This window comes from Sphaeramia orbicularis, chromosome 5 (assembly GCF_902148855.1).
Source record: "Sphaeramia orbicularis chromosome 5, fSphaOr1.1, whole genome shotgun sequence".
NCBI lineage: Eukaryota > Metazoa > Chordata > Actinopteri > Kurtiformes > Apogonidae > Sphaeramia > Sphaeramia orbicularis.
The window spans coordinates 21,258,798-21,273,018 of NC_043961.1; the positions used below are offsets into that span (position 1 = coordinate 21,258,798).

The 14,221-nt window shown below is 35.9% G+C and overlaps 1 protein-coding gene across 1 annotated transcript in view; it reads left to right on the forward strand.

Annotated features, from left to right (window-relative positions):
* slc2a9l2 (solute carrier family 2 member 9, like 2) overlaps positions 1-14,221 on the forward strand; it is a 357,677-nt gene that overhangs the window by 95,856 nt on the left and 247,600 nt on the right. The window contains exon 5 of the mRNA XM_030134527.1: positions 1,404-1,528. Coding sequence (XP_029990387.1) covers positions 1,404-1,528 — 125 coding nt within the window. The remainder of the gene's footprint in view (positions 1-1,403; positions 1,529-14,221) is intronic.

Sequence of the window (14,221 nt, forward strand, 5' to 3'; positions counted from 1 at the left end):
ATCACCCTTTTAACCCATAAAGACCCAAACATCCACTGGTGACCAAAATCATTTACTGATATAAAAAGTTAAATAACTGTTGATCCACTAATCCTATCGATACATGTAAATAATTGGTGTAAAATGCAGTTTGTCATCTTTTCATGGTCATCAGATGTGACCCATTTGGATGTTCAGAGGCTCCGTAGTTACTATGGAAACACTGTCATCTTCTATAACAGGGGTGTCAAACTCACTTTAGTTCAGGGGCCACATTCAGTTAAATTTAGTCTGCAGTGGGCCGAACCAGTAAAATAATAACATGATAAGATATAAATAATGTCAACTCCAAAAATTTCTCTATGTTTTAGAGTGAAAAAAGTTAAATTAAACAATGAAAATGTTTACATCTACAAACTATCTTTTCAAACAGTGTGAATAACATGAGCAAACTGAAAAAAAATTAGTCTAATTTTAACAATATTCTGCCTCAGTTTATCATTTACACATGTACATTTTATCATACAGATCACTACAAATACACAAAACATTTAATATCAGGCAGAATATTGTTAAAATTGTACTTACTTTTCTTAGAACATTTCAGGTTGTTCATATTTATTCAGGTTATTCATATTTCTTGTGAAATTATACTTTGTTTTAGTGTAAATACATGAAAATATTTACATTTACAAAGAGAAAAAGTTGTGAGTATTTATAGGTTATTATGACATTGAATTGGTCTGAATGTGGAACCTGAACTAAAAGGATTGTTAATGTCTTAGTGTAATTTTTTCATTTCACAGATTCATCCCAGGAGCCGGACTGGACCCTTTGGCGGGCCAGATTTGGCCCCCGGGCCGCATGTTTGACACCTGTTTCACCAGAGTTTGCTAAATGACAGTGTACGGAGATGGTTTTTTATGTTCAGTTAATGATATATTTTACTGAAAAAGTCACTTTTTTTCTCCATTTTCTCAGTTTTTGATACAATAACCCTCAACTTTAATCTGAGCTTTTATGGACATTAATCACAATCAATAAATGAAATGTAGGAAAATACCTGATTTTCACAGAAGAATGCAAAAGACTGAGCACAATATTAGAATAAATGGTGATAAATCACTTAAAAAAAAGGGGGGGGGAAAATCATGTGGGAACTGCCCCAAAAGTAGCACTGGGTCTTTATTGGGTTAAATGGGCAAATATCCCTGTTGTAAAATTGGAAATCTGTGATAGAAGTAGGACTTAATTGCCTTCCCTTTTACCGTCTTGAGTCAAATATACATGTCAATACTTTGATATTCTGCATGAACTCCAAAGCAAATAAATTGTGGGTATTTATACAACTGTTGGGATATTTTGTCCACAGTGTTTTGTCCTGTCCTATTAAACTGTTTGTGCTTTTCTTCTTACTCTTTCAGAAAGGGAACTCTGCTGCTAAATAACAGCTTTGCAGTCGTAGCTGCTCTGCTGCTGTCTCTGGGTGAGAAGTCACACTCTTTTGAGATGCTCATAATTGGGCGGCTCATCATGGGGGTCGACTCTGGTGAGTATTCATTTTCTCAGCTGCAGGGGTGTTTTGGTTTTCCCACTCTGCGCTCAAACTTACACCAATGATTCTGCATTCAGTGGTACATTGTAGACACGCATCAATGAACAAATGTCTCTGAATGGAGCAAATGCTATATTTGGCTGTACAAATGATAAAGTTAACTGTATTCCACCTTGTGCTTAATAACCCCCGTCAAGTGTAACGGCAGAGGTTATTAAGCACAAGGATTTGGATGAAAATTTCAGGAAATGTTGATACTGGCGCAAGGAACAAATGATTAAATTTTGGTGGTGTTGGGGGTGGGGGGGGGGTGTTGGCGGAGGTCTGCTCTTTCCAAGTGCTTTTCTAGTTTATAGAATAATTCACACTTTTTTGATTTTTTGACTATTTGTTAAATGACGAAACAGCCATAATACAGAAACACCATGTTCATACCCATTAGCATAGTTAGCTTACCATAGTGTACGGTTCATACCAGAAACAGTGAGACTGATTAACTGGTTTGACTGATTAATCTACACGAATTGGATAATTAACCCTTTCATGCATACTGGTCATTACAGTGGACAGCTATTCTACAGCTGTTCTCTTGTATATTCATGGATTTTGTGGTTGTTGTCTTTTTTTGCACATATCTTTATTAGAATTTTAAGACACTACATATCTTTTCTGACATGAACTGGTAACATTGTGTAGATCTCCCCTGAGCGTAATAGTTATAGTTTTCACACAATTTATTAGTAAATACATGTTTCTTCGCTTCAAAAATTAAACACATGGTGTCCAGCTGAATGCACATTTTTGCAACTTCATGAAAAATAGGTTAATAACATTCTTCTTCTTCTTCTTCTAATTCTTCTTCTTTTTCTTCTTCTTATTATTATTATTACTATTTTTTATGTATTTTTTAACATTATTTATTTATTTATTTATTTTTCATGAGAAATTTTTCAATCACATTTTTTTTTCATGTTTAAAGAGAAATTAAAACACTCAGGAAAAAAAATCTTGATTAAGGTTCTCATAATTTGTGCATGAAAGGGTTAATAAACTAATATACAGGGTTCTTAAAATGTCTTAAAAATCTTTAGTTTACAAATCTGCATTTAAAACCTTTAAAAAGTATTTAAAAGGTATTAAATTTGATATGGTGGGTCTTTTTCATTGTACTATGTTTAAATGTGTCTGTTAAATGTCCAAGCTATAAAGAAAGTTATGTTAGTTGACTCAGTTCCACCTTTTCCAACCCAACAATTTATACTGAAATTAGGAACCAGTTATCGCTAACTTTGCAGCCCCTGGTGAGAAATGACTTGGAATGGTAGGAATCAAGGTGTTGGAGAAAATAAATACATTTTCCTAAATTCTAGGAGTTTTTTTGCCAGTATGGCTGTGAAATGGGCATTAAATTCTGTTCTAAGAAGTCTTAAAACGTCTTAAAGTTAACTTGTAGGAACCCTGGATATAGAGGTGAAGCCCCGCCCCTTCCAGTTGAGACCCATGTGACTTCACTTTGGGAATACAGTCTTGTTAGAGTCAATGGCAAGAAATGAATAATTTTTGAGTATTTACACATATGATGTTCGAGTTTTAAAGATAATTTTACAAGTCAAGAAGTCACAGTTTGTAAAAGTGTTCAGACTGTGAAAATATGTAAACAGGAAGACTACAAACCCAAAAGTGACAGAAGCAACATCGTTGCAACCGCCTCTACAATCTTGCTTCACAAAACTTTATAGGAAAGTTACATACGTGCCTCCTCCTGTGCGTTACCCAGTTTTATCTCTCAGAAAGAACAAGAGCATTGTAGAAAGAGAGAAAAGAAGAATGAACTAGTTATTTTGTTTATATATTGTTCCACCTGCTGAAGGTTTCAAACTCACTACTCAAAATAAGAGCAAAGTTTAAAAAACAGCCAGAAGCTTAGGGTCTGTGCAGGTAAATACACCACACACACTGACAAACAGTCAGAAGTGATGATTAAGAGGGTTTATTAATGTTTGAGTCTATATAGAGTTTTTCTGGAAAATGTTACATAGTTAGGTCTAAAAGTAATGATATCAGCTGCAGGTTCCACTTCTGTGGTTACTGCTGTGCTGAATTGCAGACAGGATATTCATCAAAGGCAGCTACTGTAAGTTTAGTAAACCCTTTATCAATAAGGGAAAAAAGATCCTTTAATGATATTTGGAGGTAGAGCCATAACCCAAATGTAGGTATGTTACAGCCAAACTACTGGTTTATGGAGCATAAGGCTGTGTGGGATGGTGTTTTGTTGTTGGTATCTGACTACAAACACTATATTTTGCATGATTTTGTCATTACCAATACACAAAGTGAAGGTAACCTCAGGGTTTTCCCAGTTTAAAAGTTTATTTTACAAGTGACATATTGCACCAGTTATTAATGCTAATGAGTTTTGAAAAGCAAAGCCTTTTGGATCAGGAAAAAATATGAAAATTTTAGGTGGATCAAGAAAAAAAGAATAAATTAATCCTAATTAGAAGGGCTCTAAGTTATTTTACTTAAACATGCAAACCCACTGGTGCCATCCTTTTTAATAATGCAGATCATATTGATTAAGGCAGTGTAAGGCACTCAAACTAGAACAAGTGGTGCCAGGCACAACAAACCCTGCCCCTCGCATATACTGTAGCTTATTTTGGCATGGATCCAGCTGATGTCATCATGTCTATGTGTGTGCTGATGTCAGCATATCAGTAACCTCTATATATGTGCCAAGTTTGAAGTACATTGAAACAAAAGTGATGTTTTTATAGACATGTGAAATTTCACCCATTATAAGTAAATGAGAGAAGATTTTAAACATTCTTTAAAAAATTTAACTTTGACCAACATTTCCCAAAATGTTATGACATCTATTCTGGGTCACTGGCAATCTATAAACCCATTTTAGAAGGAAGTCAACCAGTTGTTTTGCTGTTCAAGTGTTAACAAACAAACAAAAAAAACAAACCGAACCTAAAACAACACCCCTAGCCTCCCCTTTGGGGGGCGGGGTAAAGGTCTCCACAAACTAACACATATGTCTTACTTGACATAAGTGAATGCACTGATGATCAGCAAATACGACACTGATCAGAGGTACTAACATTACCTCTCCAGAGTGCACAAAGCAGCTGCTGCTGATCAATGCTCATTCATCTCTGTAATTACAGAGATTAGGATCAATTTATGACAAATTGTCAGAAAGCAGCTTGACCTAAATGAGCTGCTGGTAGAAGCGGATTTATGGAGACAAAATATGTTCATTTTATGCTTGATTAACACACCTTTATATTGGGAAATAAGCAGCATCTCAGACTCTGTTCAGACCTTGAATTAAAGCTGCCGTGGTTGATAGTTTTGTATGTCAGAGCGAAAAATCCATAATTACCTTTCAATATATTGTAATTCAAGTGGCCTGAGAGGATATGAGACTTCAGTATCTACTTTGCCAGTGTTTTCAGGCTGTAGAAAGTCTACTTCATGACGCAGACTTTATCTAATCACAGACACTTTCAGACAGACAGTGAGGTTTAAGACATGAGTGACAGCTGTAATTACTGATCGCTGATTAGAGGTGATCTGGACACATTCCACTGCTCTACTCTGTGTCTCAACATGGGAGCTTGGAAGTTCTTTCACATTTCTATACAATCACAAAATACTAGGTTTTCCCTGCAATTTTAACCCATAAACCCCCAGTGCTACTTTGTTGTCAGTTCCCAAATAAATTTTTCCCTATTCAACCTTTATTAAGTGATTTATCACCATTTATTATAATACTATCCTCAGTATGTTGCTTTTTTTCAGTGAAAAATCAAGTCTTTTCCAATATTTAATTCCATGATTATGTAGATCAGGGGTGTCCAACCCGGGTCCTTGAGAGCTACTCTCCTGCATGTTTTAGATGTTTTCCTCTTCCTGCACACCTGATGGTCATTATCAGACTTCTGCAGAGCTTGATGATAGGCTTATCATTTGAATCAGGTGTGTTGGAAGAGGGATACATCTAAAACATGCAGGATAGTAGCTCTCCAGGACCAGGAATGGACAGCCCGATGTAGATGTTCATATAAACTCAGGTTAAAGTTGAGGGTTATTGTCATGGACCAAGCAGTCAAAACACAGGTTTAAAGTTCTGGAAAAAGGGATTTATTTCCCAGAAAAAATCTTTTACAAAACAGATAACTGAAAAGGAAGTTATAGGGCCCTTAAAAGAGGTCAACAAAATATAACTACTGAAGAAAAATGCCAACAAAACTAGACATCAACTCAACTAACAGACCCCCCAGACTGAGACACTGGGAAGTATACAGGGTGGGGAAGCAAAATTTACAATATTTTGAGGCAGGGATTGAAAGACAGTGTATGACCAATTAGTTTATTGAAAGTCATGAGAATTTATTTGCCACAAGAAAATTTACATAAGGTTTACATAAGGTTTATCGATGCTGCCACACTAAACATTTCATACAAAAAAAATCATCACTGTCGTGTATTATACATATGTATAATATAGAATAGGCCAGGACAGGAGGGTAGGGAAAAGGTAAATGAACAGAAAGTCTCACTTTCACTTCTATGGGGGCATGGACCGCGCTGCCCCTTACACCCACTGTATACAGGGTGGGGAAGCAAAATTTACAATATTTTGAGGCAGGGATTGAAAGACAGTGTATGACCAATTAGTTTATTGAAAGTCACGAGAATTTATTTGCCAAAAGAAAATTGACATAATAGAAAATGTTTTTATTCTATGTGTCCTCCTTCTTTCTCAATAACTGCCTTCACACGCTTCCTGAAACTTGCGCAAGTGTTCCTCAAATATTGTGGTGACAACTTCTCCCATTCTTCTTTAATAGTATCTTCCAGACTTTCTGGTAATAGTTTTGCTCATAGTCATTCTCTTCTTTCCATTATAAACAGTCTTTATGGACACTCCAACTATTTTTGAAATCTCCTTTGGTGTGATGAGTGCATTCAGCAAATCACACACTCTTTGACGTTTGCTTTCCTGATTACTCATATGGGCAAAAGTTTCTGAAAAGGTATGGATAATAGTGTTAGGTATGATTATGACATCAATATATGTTTGGTTTCAAAACAATTGACGTAGTGCCTGCTGAGAAAAAACAACTAAATGTTCATTGTAAATTTTGCTTCCCCACCCTGTATATACCAAAAGAGCAAACCACAGTTAACACACAGGGGGAAAGTAAATAGACGTAAACTAAAACTAACACAAAGAAACCCAAATCCCCCCTCTGATGTACATGCTCTTGGTCTGGTCCATGGGAGGGACTTCAGCATAAATGCCTGCTCCGCCCTTAGCCCCATCTTTTGTCTGCAGCAAGAATTGCCACCCAGCAGCCAGGTAACTCAAAGAAAAGAAAAATTAATTAATAGTAGTGATGTTGAGATGAAGTCTCATGAGGCATTGAACCACTTGAGCCAACTGGTTCGAGAAAGGGTTCATTTGTCGAAGCTTCATGTGCACACAAAACCACCTACTGGCCATGTGTATAATCACAGGTAGCTGTATCTGAGCCATAGAATGTGTGATGCATTGAATTTTTGCATCTGTTATGGCTCTTGGGAATGACGATGAATAACAAAAAATGTTTGACCAAATAATTTCTCTACATAAATATTCACATATGTGTTTAATAAACTATTTTTGAATGTATTCTCTGTGTAAATTTTCCCCCAAATGGTAGTATCAAATGTGGGAGGTTGTGTAATCTTTTTTTTTTTTTTTCTTTTTTTTGCCACTTTAGTAAAATGTCATGGACTTAAACAGGCAGAAGACAGTGAAAGTGCTTGTGGAACAAGGAAGAGGGCACTGAACATGCTTGTGTAATTTTGACAATGATGTACAGGACAGGGGAGATTTTATAAATTTTTATTCAGAAATAACAGTTTCTCAACATTTTTTGGTTTGACGTGATTTTTTTTTTTTTTTTTTTTTTTTGACACAACCTCTCTGGCGTTTGAAAACACCCTTTCACATGGTACAGAAGAAGCACAAAAACAAGATTATAGAAATTGGGGTACAGTAATTATTTTGTCTCTCCCAGTACTCCAGATAAGCAAACCTTATGTGTCTGAAATAATGTTAGATTTAGTTTACCTTAATAGGAGTTATCAAATCCAAATGTTCCCACACAGGGGAAATCCTCCTCTTCTTCACTGGCTCCATCCTCTTACTCATCCTTCTCTCCTCACTCTCCTAAATCTTCAAATGATCTCTCTCTCTAAACTCTTAAAACCATCTCCAAACTATATAAATGCTATCCAAACTCTAGTATTCAAACTATCCAAACTCTGTTCAAACTCTGCACTGATCGTAGCTCTCAATCATAAACCCACATTTTGAATGGAGGGGTTTATACTGCTGTCAAACCTGAATCAGATAGAACCACCTCTGAACCACTTTGCGAAGCAGTCACGAGGTACAGGCGGGCAGGGAGGCTTCGGACGTCATCATTTTTGGCTCCTCCCCTAAATGAAGCAAGCCTCGATACCCGCTTCACGGAAACTCCGTTTCTCGACACACGCTTCGAAGCCTCAGCACATCCCCGAACATCACTAATTAATAGCAAAATGACAAACAATGTAAACTAAATGTGCATGTTCCATCTAGTGACAGTGTATTATTTAAGTGCTAATAAATCAATTTTAAACCAAAAAACAATGTATACGAAGTGACTGCGGCTCAATATAACTCAACATGTGGTGGTGTTTGTGAGTGTGGTTGCTGCAACCTTTTGTGTGGCTGTGGGCATCACAGTTATTATATCAGAAACAGAAAACTGATGAAAAAGTGACTTTTTTAATACAGATATCAACAAGTGCCAGGCACAGAAAACCCCGCCCCTCGCACATATTTCGCCTATTATAAGTAAAGGGGAAGATTTAAGAAATTCACAAAAAATTTTTACTTTACCTACTGTTCCCAAATTATTATTATTATTACTATTTTTTATGTATTTTTTTAACATTATTTATTTATTTATTTATTTATTTTTCATGAGAAATTTTTCAATCACATTTTTTTTTCATGTTTAAAGAGAAATTAAAACACTCATGAAAAAAATCTTGATTAAGGTTCTCATAATTCGTGCATGAAAGGGTTAAAAAACTAATATACAGGGTTCTTAAAATGTCTTAAAAATCTTTAAGAAGATTTAAGAAATTCACAAAAAATTTTTACTTTTACCTACTGTTCCCAAAATGTAATGAGATCCATTCCCGGTCACTGGCAATCTATAAACCCAATTTAGTCTGAATTCACCCAGTAGTTTTGCTGCTACAGACATTTGAAATTTCATCCATCATAAGTAAATGGGGAAAAAAAAAAAAAGATTTTAAAATTCATTAAAAATTTTAACTTTGACTTACTTTTCCCAAAATGTAATTAGATCTATTCTGGGTCACTGACAATCTATAAACCCAGTTTGGTTTAAATTCAACCAATAGTCTTGCTGCTAGAGTGTTAACAAAGAAAGAAACAAACCAAATCAAAAACAATACCCCTTGCCTCCCCTTAACTCAGGGGTCTCAAACATGTGGCCCACCAAAGGTTCCAATGTGGCCCGTGGGATGAATTTGCAAAGTGTGAAAATTCCACAGTCAAGGCTGTGGAACTCCTTTTAGTTCAGGTTCCACATACAGACCAATATGATCAACAGTAAAATAATAGAATAATAACCAACAAGAAATAATGACTCCATATTTTTCTTCTCGGTTTGATGTGAAAAAATATTACATTATGTCTATAAATAATGACAACTTCAAATTTTTGACTTTGTTTTAGTGCAAAAAAATAACATTAAATTGTGAAAATATGTACATTTACAAACTGTTCTGTATAACCTGAACAAATATGAACAACCTGAAATGTTTAAAGAAAATTAAGCCCAATTTTAACAATTTTCTGCCTGTTACTAAGTGTTTAGTGTCTTTGTAGATTTGATCCATAATGCACATGTAGAAATGTTAAGTTGAGGCATAATATTGTTAAAACTGCACTTATTTTTCTTAAGAAATTTCATTTTTTTCAGGTTATTCACATCTTTTTTTGTTTGATAAGTTTATAAAAGTCAGTCCTGGGGCCACTTTTATTCATAATTTACATTAATAACATCAATCACAATATATCAAATGCAAAATTTCATTTTTATGCTGACGATACAGTCATGTACACTTCTGCTTCCACTCCTGTCCAAGCCCTTACCCAGCTACAACTTGCTTTTAATACTGTCCAACAAAATTTTCATGACTTAAGACTGGTTCTAAATGCAGATAAAACAAAAGTCATGATGTTTTCAAACTCAAGGTCCAAACTGTCAAACCTGCCTTCACTGATCACTACCCAGGGAACACAGATAGAACTCGTCCCGACCTATAAATATTTAGGCATTTTAATTGACAGCTCCCTTTCTTTCTCTGCGCACATTCAGCAGCTTGTTAGTAAACTAAAACTTGGCTTCTTCTTTCGCATTAAATCATGTCTGTCTTTCGAATCAAGAAGGAGACTGGTTTCCGCTACATTTTTGTCTGTGTTGGACTATGCTGATGTCTTGTACATGCATGCCTCCACCCATAGTTTACGGTCACTGGACAGTGTGTATCATGGGGCTCTGAGGTTCATCAGCAATTCTAAATCTCTCACCCATCACTGTCTGCTTTATGATCGTGTAGGATGGTCTTCTTTGTCAGCTCGCAGACTGAGTCACTGGCGTATTTTAATTTACAAGACTATCTTATGTGATAACGTTGGTACAAACACAGAATCCAAATGCAGAACTCAGACAACAAAAATTAGTTCCAAAAGATTTATTATTCACACACAGGTGAAAAAATATTATGAGTGACAGAATCTTGAGGATAACGGTTGGAGATTTCCTCCTCTGATTCGTCCTCTGGATCGAGGGCAGCAGCCCGTCTCCCCGAGCGATGTTAGGAGTATTTTCCCCGACTGGGGAAAAGCAAAGGGAGGTCAGGGACGGAAACAGGTCATACACAGGCAGGCTAACAATCGGGCAACAGGACATAAGGACAAGGCAAACTCACGTACCGGTAGTCAGGGCGAGAAGGTCAAAACCAGATCAGATGAGGCAGACAAAAACCGACAGGAATCAGGCAGAAGACGAGAAACCGAGGAATCCAAAACAGGTCAAAAACAGGCAGGCAAACGAACAAACGAGGTCAAGAACGCTGGTCTGAACTACTGGAGTTACAAACTGGCGATTGACCAAAGGAAAAGACAGGGTTTAAATACATAAAAGGGAGGGAAGACAACTAGACACAGGTGGAGCAAATCAGGGCGGAGACAGGTAATCAGGACAGAGGTCAGGATGAACGGGGAACAGGAAGTAAAGACGACAGACAAGACACATGAGGGAAAACTTAACAAAATAAAACAGGAAGTGACAAACAAAACATAAAAGACAGACAAAACCAGACTAGCGTCTGGCAGCAGGTATGACATCTTAGGTCTGCTCCCATCCTACCTTCAGACCTACATCAGTCGGAGAACCACAGACTCTTATAATCTGCGTTCTCAGGATCTTTTCTTGTTGTCTGTTCCCAAAGTTAGAACTGAACAGGGGAAAAAGGCCTTCAGGTTTGCGGCCCCATTCACCTGGAATGAACTACAAAAAGACCTGAAACTGAAGGATCTGGTTTCGTTGGACACTTTTAAGAGGATGCTGTGTGATTTAGAGAGGGAGACATCTGGTTGCAGATGTTTTACCTGACGCACTTTTGTTTACATTTCATGAGCGCTTTTTGAGTTTGCTTCGGAAGGGTTGACTTGTCTGTGTGCTTTTTATGTATTTGTTTTATGTATGGAAGTCTGTAACTATTTAATGTACTGCTGCCCGTCTTGGCCAGGACACTCTTGAAAAAGAGATTCTTAATCTCAATGAGGTTTTCCTGGTTAAATAAAGGTAAAATAAAAATTAAAAAATTAAAAAAAGTATTTTCATAATTTAATGCAGTTTTTTTGCACTAAAACAAAGACACAAATTTGGAGTTGTTGTTATTTATAGGTTATTATGTTATTATTTTACTGGTCTGGCCCACTTCAGATCAAATCGGGCTGAATGTGGCTCCAGAAAGAAAATGAGTTTGAGACCCTTAAACCCAGTGTCTCCGTCTGCTGTCATTGATCCAACTCCATGGGTTTTACTGGTGAATCAATGTTGTAGAAGATGACGGTGTTCCCACGGTAACTACAGCGCCTCTGAACGTCCAAATGGGTCGTATCTGATGACCATGAAAAGACGAAAAACTGTATTTTACACCAGTTATTTACATGGATTGACAGAACTAGTTAATTAACAGTTATTATACATTTTAGATCAGTAGATGCTTTTGGTCATCGGTGGCTGTTTGGGTCCTTATGGGTTAACGTTTTTCTTTAAGTATCTGAATACCGGTGTCCAGCTGTGCATACGTCAGGTCACACATGGTATTATTAAACGTGATAACTTCTGCTCTGAATTAAGTTCCTTACACAATATGCAAATAAAGAAGTTCATCTATAGCTTTACATATGTACTTCTCTGTGAGCTCTTTGAAAATGTTCTTTAACTCTTTAATTAACCAGAGTACATCAGTCCCTCAGTCCACCACAGGGCACGTTCATGTTTTTCAGACTGCAAGAATGTGGACAAACGTCCCCAAGACCCCCTCTGAAAGTGTCCTCAGTGACTAGATAGGAACGCTTGTTTTCCGCTGAAATTACTCGTGGATAGTTCTATACATCCTTTGTGGAACTGCTTGTGATCTTAGTTTGGTGTGAGCCCCACATGTGGCGTTCAGGGTTTTAAGTTCCCATTTCTATTCCCCCTTGGATTTAAAAATATGAGCTCACTGTTGCCCACTGTGACTTTAATTATTCTCCGTGTTTAATTAGTAAGTGAATTGCCTTGCTTATAATTGATTCTGGGCTTTGTGCTTTATTTGAAGACCAAGACTCTGTAACAAAGGTCACAGTGGTTATTTTAACATCATCTTATTAACATCTGATTAAAAAAAAAAAAAAATGCTGTTGGTTGGAGTTATGTAATTCATTGCTTGTGTTTAATTATTAAGTCAGATGAACAAAGATTAAATTGGAAGTGGGGCTGGGTTTTATCAAAGCTGCTTTGATATATGAAACATGAAAAGGAGGGCTCTATGTGGGAAAAGTCACAGCAGATACTTTATTGTCATTGTCCACAGTATGGTAATGAATTAAACACATCCAAAAACATCAGAATTCCAAAACTAATTAAAACAGTGGAGTAAGGTAAGGTAAGGTAAGGTAAGATAAGATAAGATAATTTAAGGTAAAATAAGATAAGGTAAGATATGGTAAGATAAAGTAAAATAAGATAAGGTAAGGTAAAATAAGATAAGATAAAGTAAGATAAGGTAATGTAAGGTAAGATAATGTAAGATAAAAATAAGACAAGGTAGGATATGGTAAGATACGATAAAGTAAGATAAGATAATGCAAGGTAAGAGAAGATAATGTAAGGTAAAATAAGATAAGGTAAGATAAGGTAAGATATGGTAAGATAAGGTAAAATAAGATAAGGTAAGATAGGATAGGATAAGATAAGATAAGATAAGATAAGATATGGAAAGATAAGGTAAAATAAGATAAAATAAGATATGGTAAAATAAGATAAGATAAGGTAAGATAGGATAAGACAAGGTGAGGTAAGATAAGTTAAAATAAGATAAGGTAAGATATGGTAAGATAAGGTAAAATAAGATAAGGTAAGATAATATATGGTAAGATAAGATGAGATAAGAAAAGGTAAGATAAGATAATATATGGTAAGATAAAGTAAAATAAGATAAGGTAAGATATGGTAAGGTAAGGTAAAATAAGATAAGGTAAGATATGGTAAGGTAAGGTAAAATAACATAAGGTAAGGTAAGATAGGATAAGATAAGGTAAGGTAAGATAAGATAATATATAGTAAGATAAGATGAGATAAGATAAGGTAAGATAAGACAAGAAAATATATGTTAAAATAAGCTAAGCTAAGATACGATCAGATAAGATAAGATATAAGATAAGACTGTATTGGTCCTGCAGTGGCAAAACTGAAGTGTCAAAGAAAAGTACGCTTGCAGAAAAGGAAAGTTAGCAATAACATTTAAAATATATAGAAATAAAAATATAAAATATTTATATAAAATAGCAATAAAAAAAATCTCCATATATACAGAGATATTTATGGATCAGCGAAAGAAAAGTTGAAGTGAAAATCTCTGCACTTCCAGTTACAGTGGTTGCAAATATTACTAGATTTAGAAGTTAACAGAGCTTTAAAGTAATTTGTTTCAGTAATACGGTGCTTAGTAGTGGAAACCTGTCTTCCCAAGTTCAGTATTTATAGTATCCTTCTTTATTTTAGACAGAAACTGCAAACGATGGATATTGAGTTAATTATTGAGTTAGTTGTGAACAGCTGCAGTGTGAGACATAATGGATTTGTCAAACAGTGAGAATAGTAGAGACACTGGAGTAGAGAATGTCCTCTCCTCTGAAGTGGGAACAGTGTACAGATCTGTGGGACTGTGTCAGACTAGACTGTGGGGTTGTCCACTCACTGCTGTGTCCTGGATTTGACACTGCAGCTGCTGAAGATGCTGTTTTGTCCTCTCTCTCTGTCT